The sequence below is a fragment of the Prosopis cineraria genome, unplaced genomic scaffold (assembly GCF_029017545.1).
Source record: "Prosopis cineraria cultivar Desert tree isolate PC_DT_omini unplaced genomic scaffold, ASM2901754v1 PC9, whole genome shotgun sequence".
Classification (NCBI taxonomy): Eukaryota; Viridiplantae; Streptophyta; class Magnoliopsida; order Fabales; family Fabaceae; genus Prosopis; species Prosopis cineraria.
This window is the reverse complement of record NW_026555340.1, coordinates 32,280,102-32,291,777: the sequence shown is the minus strand read 5'-3', so window position 1 is coordinate 32,291,777 and position 11,676 is coordinate 32,280,102. Positions and strand designations below refer to the sequence as shown.

General features: G+C 35.6%; 1 protein-coding gene across 3 annotated transcripts; it reads left to right on the top strand.

The window, feature by feature from the left end:
• The first annotated feature begins 4,240 nt into the window (after nucleotides 1-4,240).
• LOC129320626 (probable acyl-CoA dehydrogenase IBR3) lies at nucleotides 4,241-11,094 on the top strand. 3 transcript variants are annotated; one of them, XM_054966158.1, is made up of 17 exons: nucleotides 4,241-4,510; nucleotides 4,622-4,762; nucleotides 5,020-5,160; nucleotides 5,321-5,452; nucleotides 5,681-5,866; nucleotides 6,065-6,142; nucleotides 6,278-6,388; nucleotides 7,217-7,315; nucleotides 7,399-7,519; nucleotides 7,650-7,912; nucleotides 8,538-8,732; nucleotides 8,904-9,046; nucleotides 9,258-9,345; nucleotides 9,424-9,633; nucleotides 10,095-10,247; nucleotides 10,433-10,537; nucleotides 10,662-11,094. In XM_054966158.1, the coding sequence occupies exons 1-17, from the start codon at nucleotides 4,379-4,381 to the stop codon at nucleotides 10,851-10,853; spliced, it is 2,490 nt and encodes an 829-aa protein (XP_054822133.1). In that variant the 5' UTR covers nucleotides 4,241-4,378; the 3' UTR covers nucleotides 10,854-11,094. The 3 variants fall into 3 exon arrangements, with proteins under 3 accessions (XP_054822133.1, XP_054822134.1, XP_054822132.1); XM_054966159.1 differs by having other exon boundaries at nucleotides 4,242-4,510; nucleotides 7,719-7,912; XM_054966157.1 differs by having other exon boundaries at nucleotides 4,243-4,510; nucleotides 7,399-7,534.
• Nucleotides 11,095-11,676: the final 582 nt, after the last annotated feature.

Here is an 11,676-nt window from a genome sequence, read left to right as displayed (position 1 = left end):
TCTGTTTTTGCTTCCTTTTTCCTTTTAATTTCTTGTGAATTTCTCCACTTCTTTGCGGTTTTCAATTTGTACAGGCGGATGGGGTTTCAGGGATTCTCAATGATGCCCATATTCAAATACGATCCAGCTTCGAGCTTGAAGGACAGGGTGCAGGACACCATCTCTGCTAATCGAAACGAAATGATTTGTCTTCTTTCCTGGTTCCCTTTCTCCCCCTCTCACTCTCACTTTGGCGGGCCTTGAGAAAGTATCGATGTTGGCACCCCAGGTGCCTTTCGAATCTCCATGCACGTTATGTACGAGTGTCATATGGATACTGCTGCAGATTTTCCCTTGAATGCATTCTTGCTTCTGGTATGGGGGCAGTGCTTCGCATTATATCATTTCCGTTTGGAAAACTTGAGTTTCTGAGACCCAGTGCTCTTATGTTGCAACTGTCAAGGTACGTGGCTCAGGAGAGAGGAACATTGCAGAGAAAGGAATATTGCAGCCCCATAATCTGCTGGGCGAGCTAGAAACAATTCCCATAGAGGATGAAGCACTACAAAATCTCAGATAGCTCTTTTGTCAAAGTGCTGGAATCTGCAAAGGAGAACACCCTAGACCCAGTCACGGTCCGTTTCTTCCTCAACTATTCGAAACCACTTTAGTTTCTTTCTCATGCATTTAGTTGGAAGGATTTTCGTTTTTTATTTTTTTTCCTTTTTTTTCTCTGTTTGATGATAAGGAAGGCATCAAGTATTGCGTGATCAATTAAACAATAAACGAATTGTGATGTGCTATAATTATTGAGATGTCGACTAATATAATTTACAAGCCACGTTAATAAATTTTAGTTTTCATAAATTGCATTAAAGTGCTGTCCCTTGTACGTTAAAAATACTGTTTTTCTACAGTAAAAGATTATTTAATGTTTTTTTTATGGTTTTTTTTTAATAATTACAATACAAAAGACCCACAATTGTGTGTATCGCCGGTAAGAGTATAATTTATAATTCTAGTGATAGATCATGAAGTAAACCTTTCGTCCCAATTTATAAAATATATTTGAGAGAGATTCTGTACTCCAAAATATAAGATATTTTAATAAAAATGAGATTTCATTAATAATATTTTTTTAATATTACACTTTTTATTATATATTTTTTTAATTTTTTTTATAAATGGAGCATTAAGAGCATTAAAAAATAAATTTTTTCTTTAACTCCATGCGTTTTAATAAGCAAAGTAAAAAATTAAGAATTAATAATTTTATATAATAAATGAAGGGTATTTTGATTTTTTATAATTAAAATTAATTTTATTTTTATCTCTTTAAATTTTTTTTAAATTTATTAATAATTATGTCACATCTTTTGTTCTGATTTGAAATCCTACGATTTTTTTTTTTTTAATGCAAAGCTTGCATATAATAACGCTCTGAATATAACAGGGAGTGAAAAGATCGAAGTAGCCTAGATGGCAGTTTTGTTGGGCTGATGAGATCCAAAAGACAAAGTAAATGCATGCAGTATAGGCTAGTAGGGTCCAAGGTGTCTAAGAGCAGCAAGCAAACAACTTTTGGTATTTGCCTCCCAAAGATGCTGAAGTGAGGAAGCAGCAGTGGCAGGTTCTACTATGATGAACAAACCCCCGTGGTGCCGGTACTAAGCAAGTTAGGGGGGTCAAATTATGTTTCAAAGTTTTCTTACAAGTCAAATTGGTCATATTTGGGTGGGCCAGCACTTGTGCGTGGGCGTGGCTCTTCGTTGGTTAATATGGGATTTTCAGGATATAGTTTCAGATGTCTTAATTTAGAAAAGCGTGTCTCAAGCTGCCAAACTTATACTAGACTTTGTCCTGACTAACCCATGATTCTGATGTGCCTTGAATATTGATCAATGGAAATCACGAAAAATCAGGACACTGGAACTGTTTATTAAGTTTCAAAGACTGATTGACTTCTTGCAGTGAAAGGGAAGAAGGGCATTGATTTCTTCACACATCTTCCAGTGAATGCTCCGTTTAGCTAAACATGGTGAGTAGAGCTAGGGGTGTTCATTCCGGACCCGTCCCGATTGGCCCGGTATCGTCCCGATCATATCGAGACGGGTCTTGTCCTGACCCGAAAATAATCGGAACGGGACTTTACGGGACGGGACAGGAAAGGAGTGCGGGACGGGACGGGACACGGGATTACCATCGGGACGTCCCGTCCCGTCCCGAATATTATATATATTATTTTTTATTTTAAATATATTAATTATATTAACATAATCTATACTTATATTAATTATATCAATTATAATTTTAATACTTGTAATTCTTATTTAAAACTAAAGTTTTTTTTATATTGATAATTTTAATGGCATGGAGTAAACATGGTGATATATTTCTTTATAATATATTAATTATATTAATATAATTTATTCTTATATATATCTATTTAATAAATTTTCTTTATAACATATTTCTTACTTATTTTTAGAAGAGTAATTGGCTTAATACATCTTCACTAAAGTAGAAGAACAATTATTTAATGTTGTGTTTGATTTGCCTGTTGTTGCTAATCTTATAGCATAAAGATCACTTGCATTTTTTATTATAATATGTAATTGTGATTAATATAATTCAATAATTGATTTTAAATTATTGTTATTTATGTACTTGCGTTATTTTGATTTTAAACTTAATAAATTATATAATTTAAAATTTTAAAAAACGTTATTATTCAGATTTTTTTTCACATTATTTCATTTATCGGGACAGCGGGACGTCCCGATCTTGTCCCGGTCCCGTCCCGACTCTTAACGGGACGGGACGACTTTCGGAACGGGATGGGACACGGGACCAAAATTCAGTCCCGATATTTTTTTCGGGACGGGACACGGGACGGGGGTGTCCCGGTCCCATCTCATCCCGTGAACACCCCAGAGCAGGCTCGTTGCTTTCAGTGAGTGAGTATTGTATCCCAACCCCCAGTCTCCACCTGCCTTACTCTGTCAGGAGTCTCCACAATTTTTTTTTTTTTAACTGAAGAACTGAAATCAATGTATAAACAAGAAAAAAAGTTACAGGGAAGTAAAACATAAGAGAACCTCTCGTGAAGAGACACAAGGTGGAGTCTCGTCATTTCAAAGACCACAGCTATGCCAACCTGCCACACCGTTTATCTCATTGACCTTAACCTCTATTCTTGACTAAACATGGCCAAAATATATCAGCTTTTGCTCGCCTACCCGCAAATTTATTAACGACAATATAAAGGGTCGCAACATTTTTATTGTCGAACTTTATATTATTTATATATTATTATATATTATTTAACATATAAAATTATAAATTATGTATATATTTTTTTGACAAATCGAGTTTTGTGTACTTAAAAATTGTGTTTCATAAAATCCATACTATATCAACAGGTCAAAAATTTTTAAAATTTTATAGGTGTAGGCATTCAATTATTGCCTAAAATTTTTAATGTTAGTCTAATATTGACATATCAATTGCATCTTGGCAAAAACAAAGGGATTTAGAAAATACATTCTCAATCATTTAATCAGAAAATGACATAAAAAAATTTTGAAATATACAAATGGTAATTAGATATCACGAAATATGATAATGGGTTAAGGGTTTTTTTGCCTATTGACTTTACCTGAAAAGTCATTAGGTATTCTAAATTCAACTATAAGTAAATTTTGTCTTTTAATATTAAAAATTTTCTCCCTTATCATCTTAATTGTAATAAAAAAATATTAAAAATGTAACATAAAATTCACTAATGATTAACTAATGATGAGAAAATGATAAGATGATAAAAGAAATAATTTTTAAAATTAAAGAACAGAATTGATTATAGTTTAATTTAGAGTTCTCAATTTTTGGATAAAGTTGAGGGAAAAAAATGATAATTAATTATCATAATTATTTTCTAGTTTTTAGGGACTTACTTGATAATTTAATTTTTTTGTCAAAAGACATATTTATCTCTATTTTAAAATTTAAAATAAAATAGACAAGCTTTCAAATACTAAAAAATAATTATCACATCTTGATTATTATTTGCAGGTCCTTTTTGTCATTCTCCCTGTTTTAATTTTCAAATAATTCTAAAATTAAAAATAAGTAAAAATTAATAATGTTTGATTTTACGTTTTTTTTAGGTCAAAATGTTTGATTTGTCTTATGAAATGCTACTCCGTTTAGAGTTGATTTTCTCCGACACATCTTTCTAGAGACGTCACTCCCCAAGCTTACGTTCTTCCTCGACTTCCGTGTCATCTCTTTCTTTGAAATTCTGAATTAATATTAATATTGATTAAAATATATAAACATTGGGTGCATTGAATCTCTGGATTATTGATTCTGACGATCGTGGTCGCATTCGAAGTTGGATATGGCGAGGAGCACATCTGAGCTTGTCCGCCAAGTGAAACCAACTAAGGAGTTCGATCTCAGCGCCTTGTTTCGCTATGCGTCCGCCAATATCTCAGGCTTCCCTCACTCTCCTTATTTGAATATCTCACAGGTCGGCTCCTTACATGCTTCATGCTCTGTGTTCTTGGGGTTTGCTTCCCTTGTGTTGGTTTTTGGCAATTGTTTTCTCGTTTGATTTTTCATTCTCATGGCTAAACTGTAGTTTGGGCATGGGCAATCGAACCCCACCTACTTGCTGGAAGCGCGCTCAGGCTCAGGGGATGCGGTGAAGCGTTATGTACTAAGGAAGAAGCCTCCAGGAAAATTGTTGGCGTCAGCTCATGCCATCGACAGAGAATTTCAGGTGTTTTTATGGGGGTTCGATGTATTTTTGTGCTTCATGTTAATGTTTCCTTGCAATTCTACATTTTTGCATTGTGGGGACGCTTACATGTTGGTGCCAGTAATTAGAAAACTGACAATACGGTTGAATAGATCTCTTGGTGTTTGAGACAATGCTACGTCCCTCGTCTCGTTCAGTGTTGGGAATTGTACACTTGTACTAAACAATATCAGTATGTTGAATAATAAGCAGTTTCTTTTTTGTTTTCCCATGTTCAGGTCCTCCAGGCGTTAGGAGTTCATACCCAAGTTCCAGTTCCTAAAGCTTTTTGTTTTTGCAATGATCCAAGTATACTGGGAACAGCTTTTTACATCATGGAATATTTGGAGGGACGCGTATTTGTTGACCCCAAGCTGCCAGTATGATTGATGATTTGTCTATCTTTTATCTTCAATCATCTTGACTAAAATTTTCGAGGGCTTATTAGATTTGGTTATATTTTCTTACATTGTCACTGTGAATTCTGAATTACTATCGGCCTGATTGCTAAACTATGTTATGTTAATGTATTGATTTTAGGGATTGGCACCAGAAAGGAGGAAGGCAATTTACCGGGAAACTGCCAAAACTTTAGCTTCCTTACATTCTGTTGATGTGAACTCCATTGGACTGGGAAAATATGGGCTGCATGCGGATTATTGTAAAAGACAGGTTTATTAGTTATAAGTGATTTTGAACTGAAATGATTCTTTATGCATGGTTAAGATTATGCCTTGAAATTTGCTACTATGAATTGGGTTGCATTAAACCATTATTACAGTTCGATATGTGAAAGGATTTGCAGGAGTGCTTTCTGATGAGTTATTTAAAAAGAGGGATGGGATTACTTTTTATTTTGACCAAGTCTATAGAAATTATTGAACGCTATATTAATTTTAGGTTGAGAGGTGGGGTAAGCAGTACATTGCTGCAACCAGTGAGGGTAAGCCTGCAAGCAATCCTAAAATGTTTGCACTGGCTGATTGGCTTCGGCATCACATTCCACTTGAAGATTCTTCAGGAGCAATGGCTGGCCTTGTCCATGGAGATTTTCGGATCGATAATCTTGTGTTTCATCCCACTGAGGTATGATGCAGATAATAAGAATACTCACTTTCCTTCTATTTTTAATTAATATAAATGTTATTGCTTTTTCTTTGGTGCTGTTATCAATCCATAGATATTTCTATTAGTCCAAGTTAGATGAAAGACAGAAATTTCACTCTAGGCTGTGTCAAGATTAACAGTGAATTCTATGCCTGATCATATTCATTTCTATTGCAGGATCGGGTCATTGGCGTACTTGACTGGGAATTGTCAACCCTTGGTAACCAAATGTGTGATGTTGCATTCAGCTGTTTGGTATGTGACATATAAAATCTGACTCAAGACTGATGCTTAAAGGGCTATTCACTGCATTATGTTGCAAATAATATCATCTTCATTTCTTTCATTAAAAACATGGAATCCCCAATTCAGTTCTTGGTTTCCTTGCAGCATTATATTGCAGACATTGGGCATGACAAAATATATAAAGGTCTGGAACACCATGAAATTCCGGGAATTCCTACACAATCTGAATATTTGGCTGAATACTGCTCTCTATCAGTAAGTACCATAGCACAATTTTGTCCTATTTGCTCAATTATATATATATATATATTAGAAAAAATCTTGTATGGAACATTCAGGCTTTAATCAAGGAAAGCCTGTTTGGCTGTCCTACTTGGGATGAAGATGTTGCTTATTACTTATATTGAGATTGAGAGGGGTGTAACGGAAACAATTTTTTAAAACAATCATACTACTACTCAAAATAATTAACTGCAAACCCCTAGACCCTAAACCCAAACTTGTAGGTGCCTTTTTCTCATAATTTTACAATTAAAATACTTTTTATAGAAAGATTTACCAAACGTAAATTCTTTTCAAATATTTGAACAAACACTTGTTAAATGATTTCCCAAATACAAACCCTTTCACTTTCAAAGGACTTATCTTGAAACTCCACTTGAAATTAAGCTTTTTTTTTTTTTTTTTTAAAAGAAGGAATCTGAAGACATATCCTTGCTAAGAAAGGTACGAGAGTGCTCAGGAATTACTAGTTAATCTCGTTACTATAAATATAAAGAGGTTTCTACATTGATTCTGCTTGGAATGGACAATGCACTTCATTTTATAAATTGAAATTTTGAATTATATCTTTGTTTTCTCAAGATATGTTGTATTCAATAGTTATGTGCATTATTGGTGTGGTTTGCTTTTACCATGCATCTGATATTTCTGTGCTATGTTCATTGACCATGTTATTATAGATACTATGTGCAGTCCAAACGCATACCATGGCTTGGATGTGGTCAATGAAAGAGTTGTTGAATTATATCCTGTTTTCATTATAATGGAAAAAACACTGACTGGAGAAATTTTTTATACCAGGGAAGAAAATGGCCTGTTGCAGAGTGGAAGTTCTATGTTGCCTTTTCTTTATTTCGTGCAGCTTCAATCCATGCAGGAGTGTATAATAGGTGGATTAAGGTATCTTGACTTGTTTGGGACGCTTTATCATGAAGTTTATAATTATATTTTAATGAATCATACCTTCTTTCTGTTCATTCTAGGGAAATGCTTCAGGGGGTGAGCGTGCTCGTTACACAGATCTACTTGCAAATGGTTTCATAGATGCTGCTTGGGAATTTATTGAGCGCAAATATGTGCTTCCTCAACGCCCTCCATCTGCAGGCAGGCCATTTAACTGTAATGCACTTCACTTACAAGTTGGCTCAAATGCAATTTTGTGCTCTTCACAATTATTTTTCAAGAGCATTAATATACTCAAAATAGCTGAGTTTCTTTTACTCTTAACAATTAGATGCAAGTCTACAACACTATTCAAAAGAATTTGTGGATGAGGCTGACATGCAAGGCGTTTCAAATGCAGAAAAGTTTGTTCCTAGTAAAAAGGTTTTGAAGCTGAAGAACAGACTAGTCAAGTTCATGGAAGAACACATATACCCAATAGAAAAAGAATTTTATGAACTTGCCCAATCTAAGTCACGTTGGACTGTTCACCCTATGGAGGAGAAGTTAAAGGAGTTGGCGAAGAAAGAAGGCTTGTGGAACTTGTGGATGCCTGTATGCATCTCAAATTCTTAATCATGCTCTTCAGTAATATAATTTGGTCCTTCCTCCATCTAATCCATGTTAGACATGGACGTTGTTTTTTTTTAAATCTCTGGTGTGAGGGTTCACTGTTTTCCACACCATCCAAATTTTAATGATATCATGCTGGACAGTCTTTAATCTCCATTGAAAAAATGCATGATGAACGCTATTCTAGTTGAAGTACTGATGGCAATGAGTTGAACCGAATATTTCAAGAGGGCCTTGTATGAGATTTTCACTTTTACACTTTTATGTTTGGATGCTGTTTGGTATATACCTCTACTCAAGCCTCATGAAAAAATTACATTGAAATAGCAGGATGCCAGTGCTGAAGGTTTAACAAATAGGCAAATATTATGTTTAATTTAATGTGGCTGGCCAGTTTAGTTTCTTCATAGAATGACTGGTGGTAAATTATGAGGATATAGACCATTTAATGTGCAATTTTATAGGAAAGGAAAATTGGAAAAATAAGAGAGGGTAACTATAATACAGATGAAGCTTGTAATTATGTCACCTGTGGTTCTTGTTTCTACACTAATTGCCTTTTTAAACTAATATACTTTGAGTATGTTATATTTCTGTTTTTATGCAGATTGACAGTGCTGCCAGAGCAAAGAATATACTCCTTGATGGGATCAATAATGACCTCTCTGGTGATGCACATGACTGGTTATGGGGGGCTGGTCTCACAAACCTTGAATATGGGTACCTTTGTGAGATAATGGGTCATTCTGTATGGGCTCCACAAGTGTTTAATTGTAATCCACCTGACACAGGTAATATGGAGGTAAGACGACCTGTAGATAAGCAAGGTTGACTGGCAATTGAATGATTTTTCCTTTTATCAAGTTCTTAAACTCTCTTCAATTAGATTCTGTCCTCGGTGGATCCAACACCTCTTTCTACTTCCATTGCGTTTTCCTTTGATCCAGTTGTAACACATCCCTATGAATATTAGGTTTTATTGCGCTATGGAAATAAAGAGCAATTACAAGAATGGCTTATTCCTTTGCTCGAGGGGAAGATTAGGTCTGGATTTGCCATGACAGAACCACGTGTTGCATCTTCTGATGCAACCAATATTGAGTGTTCAATCAGAAGGTAGAACTGTCAAGAATTTTTATTTTCCTAAAAATAAAAAAAAAGAGCTCAATCAAGAAAACCTTTGATTAGGTGAAATAAATGCGTTAATTATCAAATATCAAATTAACTAGGCAGATTTTTGAGCCAAGCTTATGTTAGAAAGACCAGGAAAGGGTATCAGTGACAATGGGATGTGTATAACTTTTCATCGTTTTTCCTATGTAAATAGACAAGGAGGAGATTCATATATCATCAATGGGAGAAAATGGTGGACAAGTGGTGCCATGGATCCAAGATGCAGACTTCTGATAGTCATGGTGAGTATTTGATTGAAAAGCATTGCAATGATAAAATCCCTTGTGCTATGGGTATTCATTTGAATCAAATATGCATAGGGGAAAACTGACTTCAATGCAGCCAAGCACAAACAGCAATCTATGATCTTAGTGGATATTCAAACTCCCGGTGTTCACATAAAGAGACCATTAATGGTGTTTGGCTTTGATGATGCACCTCATGGGCATGCAGAAATCACTTTTGACAATGTGCAAGTGCCAGCAAAAAATATTATACTGGGTGAAGGACGTGGATTTGAAATTGCTCAAGTAAGTTTAGTAAACTCTCGCATTCATTGGCCTGATGATGCTAGCATGTGATATTTGTTTAGACCTTGCAGTTCGTTATCCTCAAACTTGACCATATTTTGAGAAGCCAAGTTGTAGTTCTGCGTGGAAGTTTGGAGAAGTTACAATCCGTGGTCCATGAGTTTGACCTGCTTGAAATAGTTTGTCGCTGGTGTTGGTATTGGTGTTTTTGGGTGAATGTTGCTGGGACTTTTGTTGACTGGTGGGGAAAAAAAATTCATATCTTTTTTTTGGGCACATGGAAATTATCATTTGAAAGTGGATGCTAGAATGAGAGTCAGAATCATTACGCAAAGAAATTAAGTGTTTAAATTATACACGATTGTTTGGGGGATTTTTGCCACTTTTAGTTTAGAGCTTGTTTGGCTTGAGATCTTTCACTCAATTTCCATGGAGACGAATACTAACTTGTATTCTTACAGGGTAGGTTAGGCCCAGGAAGGCTGCACCATTGTATGAGACTGATAGGTGCCGCTGAGAGAGGCATGCAGATGATGGTTGAAAGGGCTGTGAATAGGAGAGCATTTGGGAAGTTAATTGCTGAACATGGTTCATTTCTTTCAGATTTGGCCAAGGTTTTCAGATTTGTCCATTTGCTATGAAGTTATTATTATCTGTGACTGTTCGATCAGTGATCCTGAGGCATATTATTTTATAGGACTGGATATTTAGAAATCTCAGGGATATAAATTTCTCCCAGAGTGACATCTTACAGAATCTTGCTTACATGGTTTTTTTTTTTTTTTTCCTTTGGGTCTAGTGTCGAATAGAGCTAGAGAGGACAAGATTGTTGGTGTTGGAAGCAGCCGATCAGCTTGATAGAATAGGGAACAAAAAAGCTCGGGGGATCATAGCCATGGCCAAGGTAATTCTTTCGTAGTGCTTTGTAATACAAAGTCTGGCCCTAAATTGTGGGAACTGTAATTTCACTCGTAATCAGGGAATGTAAATTTTTTCTCTACACTATGCTCACTCCTGTCTTGGAGCAGGTAGCTGCACCAAATATGGCGCTTAAGGTGCTTGACATGGCAATGCAAGTGCATGGAGGAGCTGGCATATCATCTGACACAGTGCTGGCGCATCTGTGGGCCACCGCAAGGACATTGAGAATCGCTGATGGTCCCGATGAAGTCCACCTAGGCACCATAGCCAAGTTAGAATTGCAGAGAGCCAAGCTTTAAGTTCGTCTGTATATTTGTTCTTTCCACTGGAACAGCGAAAGAAAATGTCTCTTTTATCACCACGAGAATAAGAAGCCAGAAATTCACTGGATGATCTAAGACTGGCTAGATGACTTTTCCGAAAAGACCTGTTGTGTGATAATAAGAAGCCAATCCATTTCTTGTAGATGGATAGATGGATGTCATGTGATAAAACATGGATCTTGATTTATATCTTAAATTCGATTTTTATTTAATTAAATTCTATCTACTTCTGACATTGTCTCTCTATTCCCCCCCCCCCCAAAAAAAAAAACTTGACGACGTTCTCAGGTGCCAAAAGTGGTGCTTTGAAGTTTAACTAGTGTGTAATGGATAATGGCGATGGTTCACAGGAAAAATCCCTGGTGCTACAAATGAATAAAGTCATAACAATAGAAGATTCCCCAAATACACCTTCGTACATCAAGACCAAGGACTCAGGTTAACGGTCGGGTCTGCGTGTAACGGCGCGGATTGATTATAGCCATGTGATGCGCGTCCATTTAATTATTAAAAACGACCCTCCTCAAAAGTCAAAATATCTCAATATTCACTTCCATAATATTGTTTTAATCTCTGAAATACAATTGCCTTGATTTACCCTTAAATTATTTTATTCTTTGAGGTCAGTCCTTCAATGCATGCTTGCTGCTCCCTCCGTCCCATTTTATCGTTTTAAAGGACCAATTTTTACTTGGGAAAAAAAAAACAGCTAGTCTAGGAGCTTTAATTGATAGATGGACGAATGATTGAAATTGAAAATTAACCCGAGGAACTTAAAGCTGAGGGGATTAAATTAAAA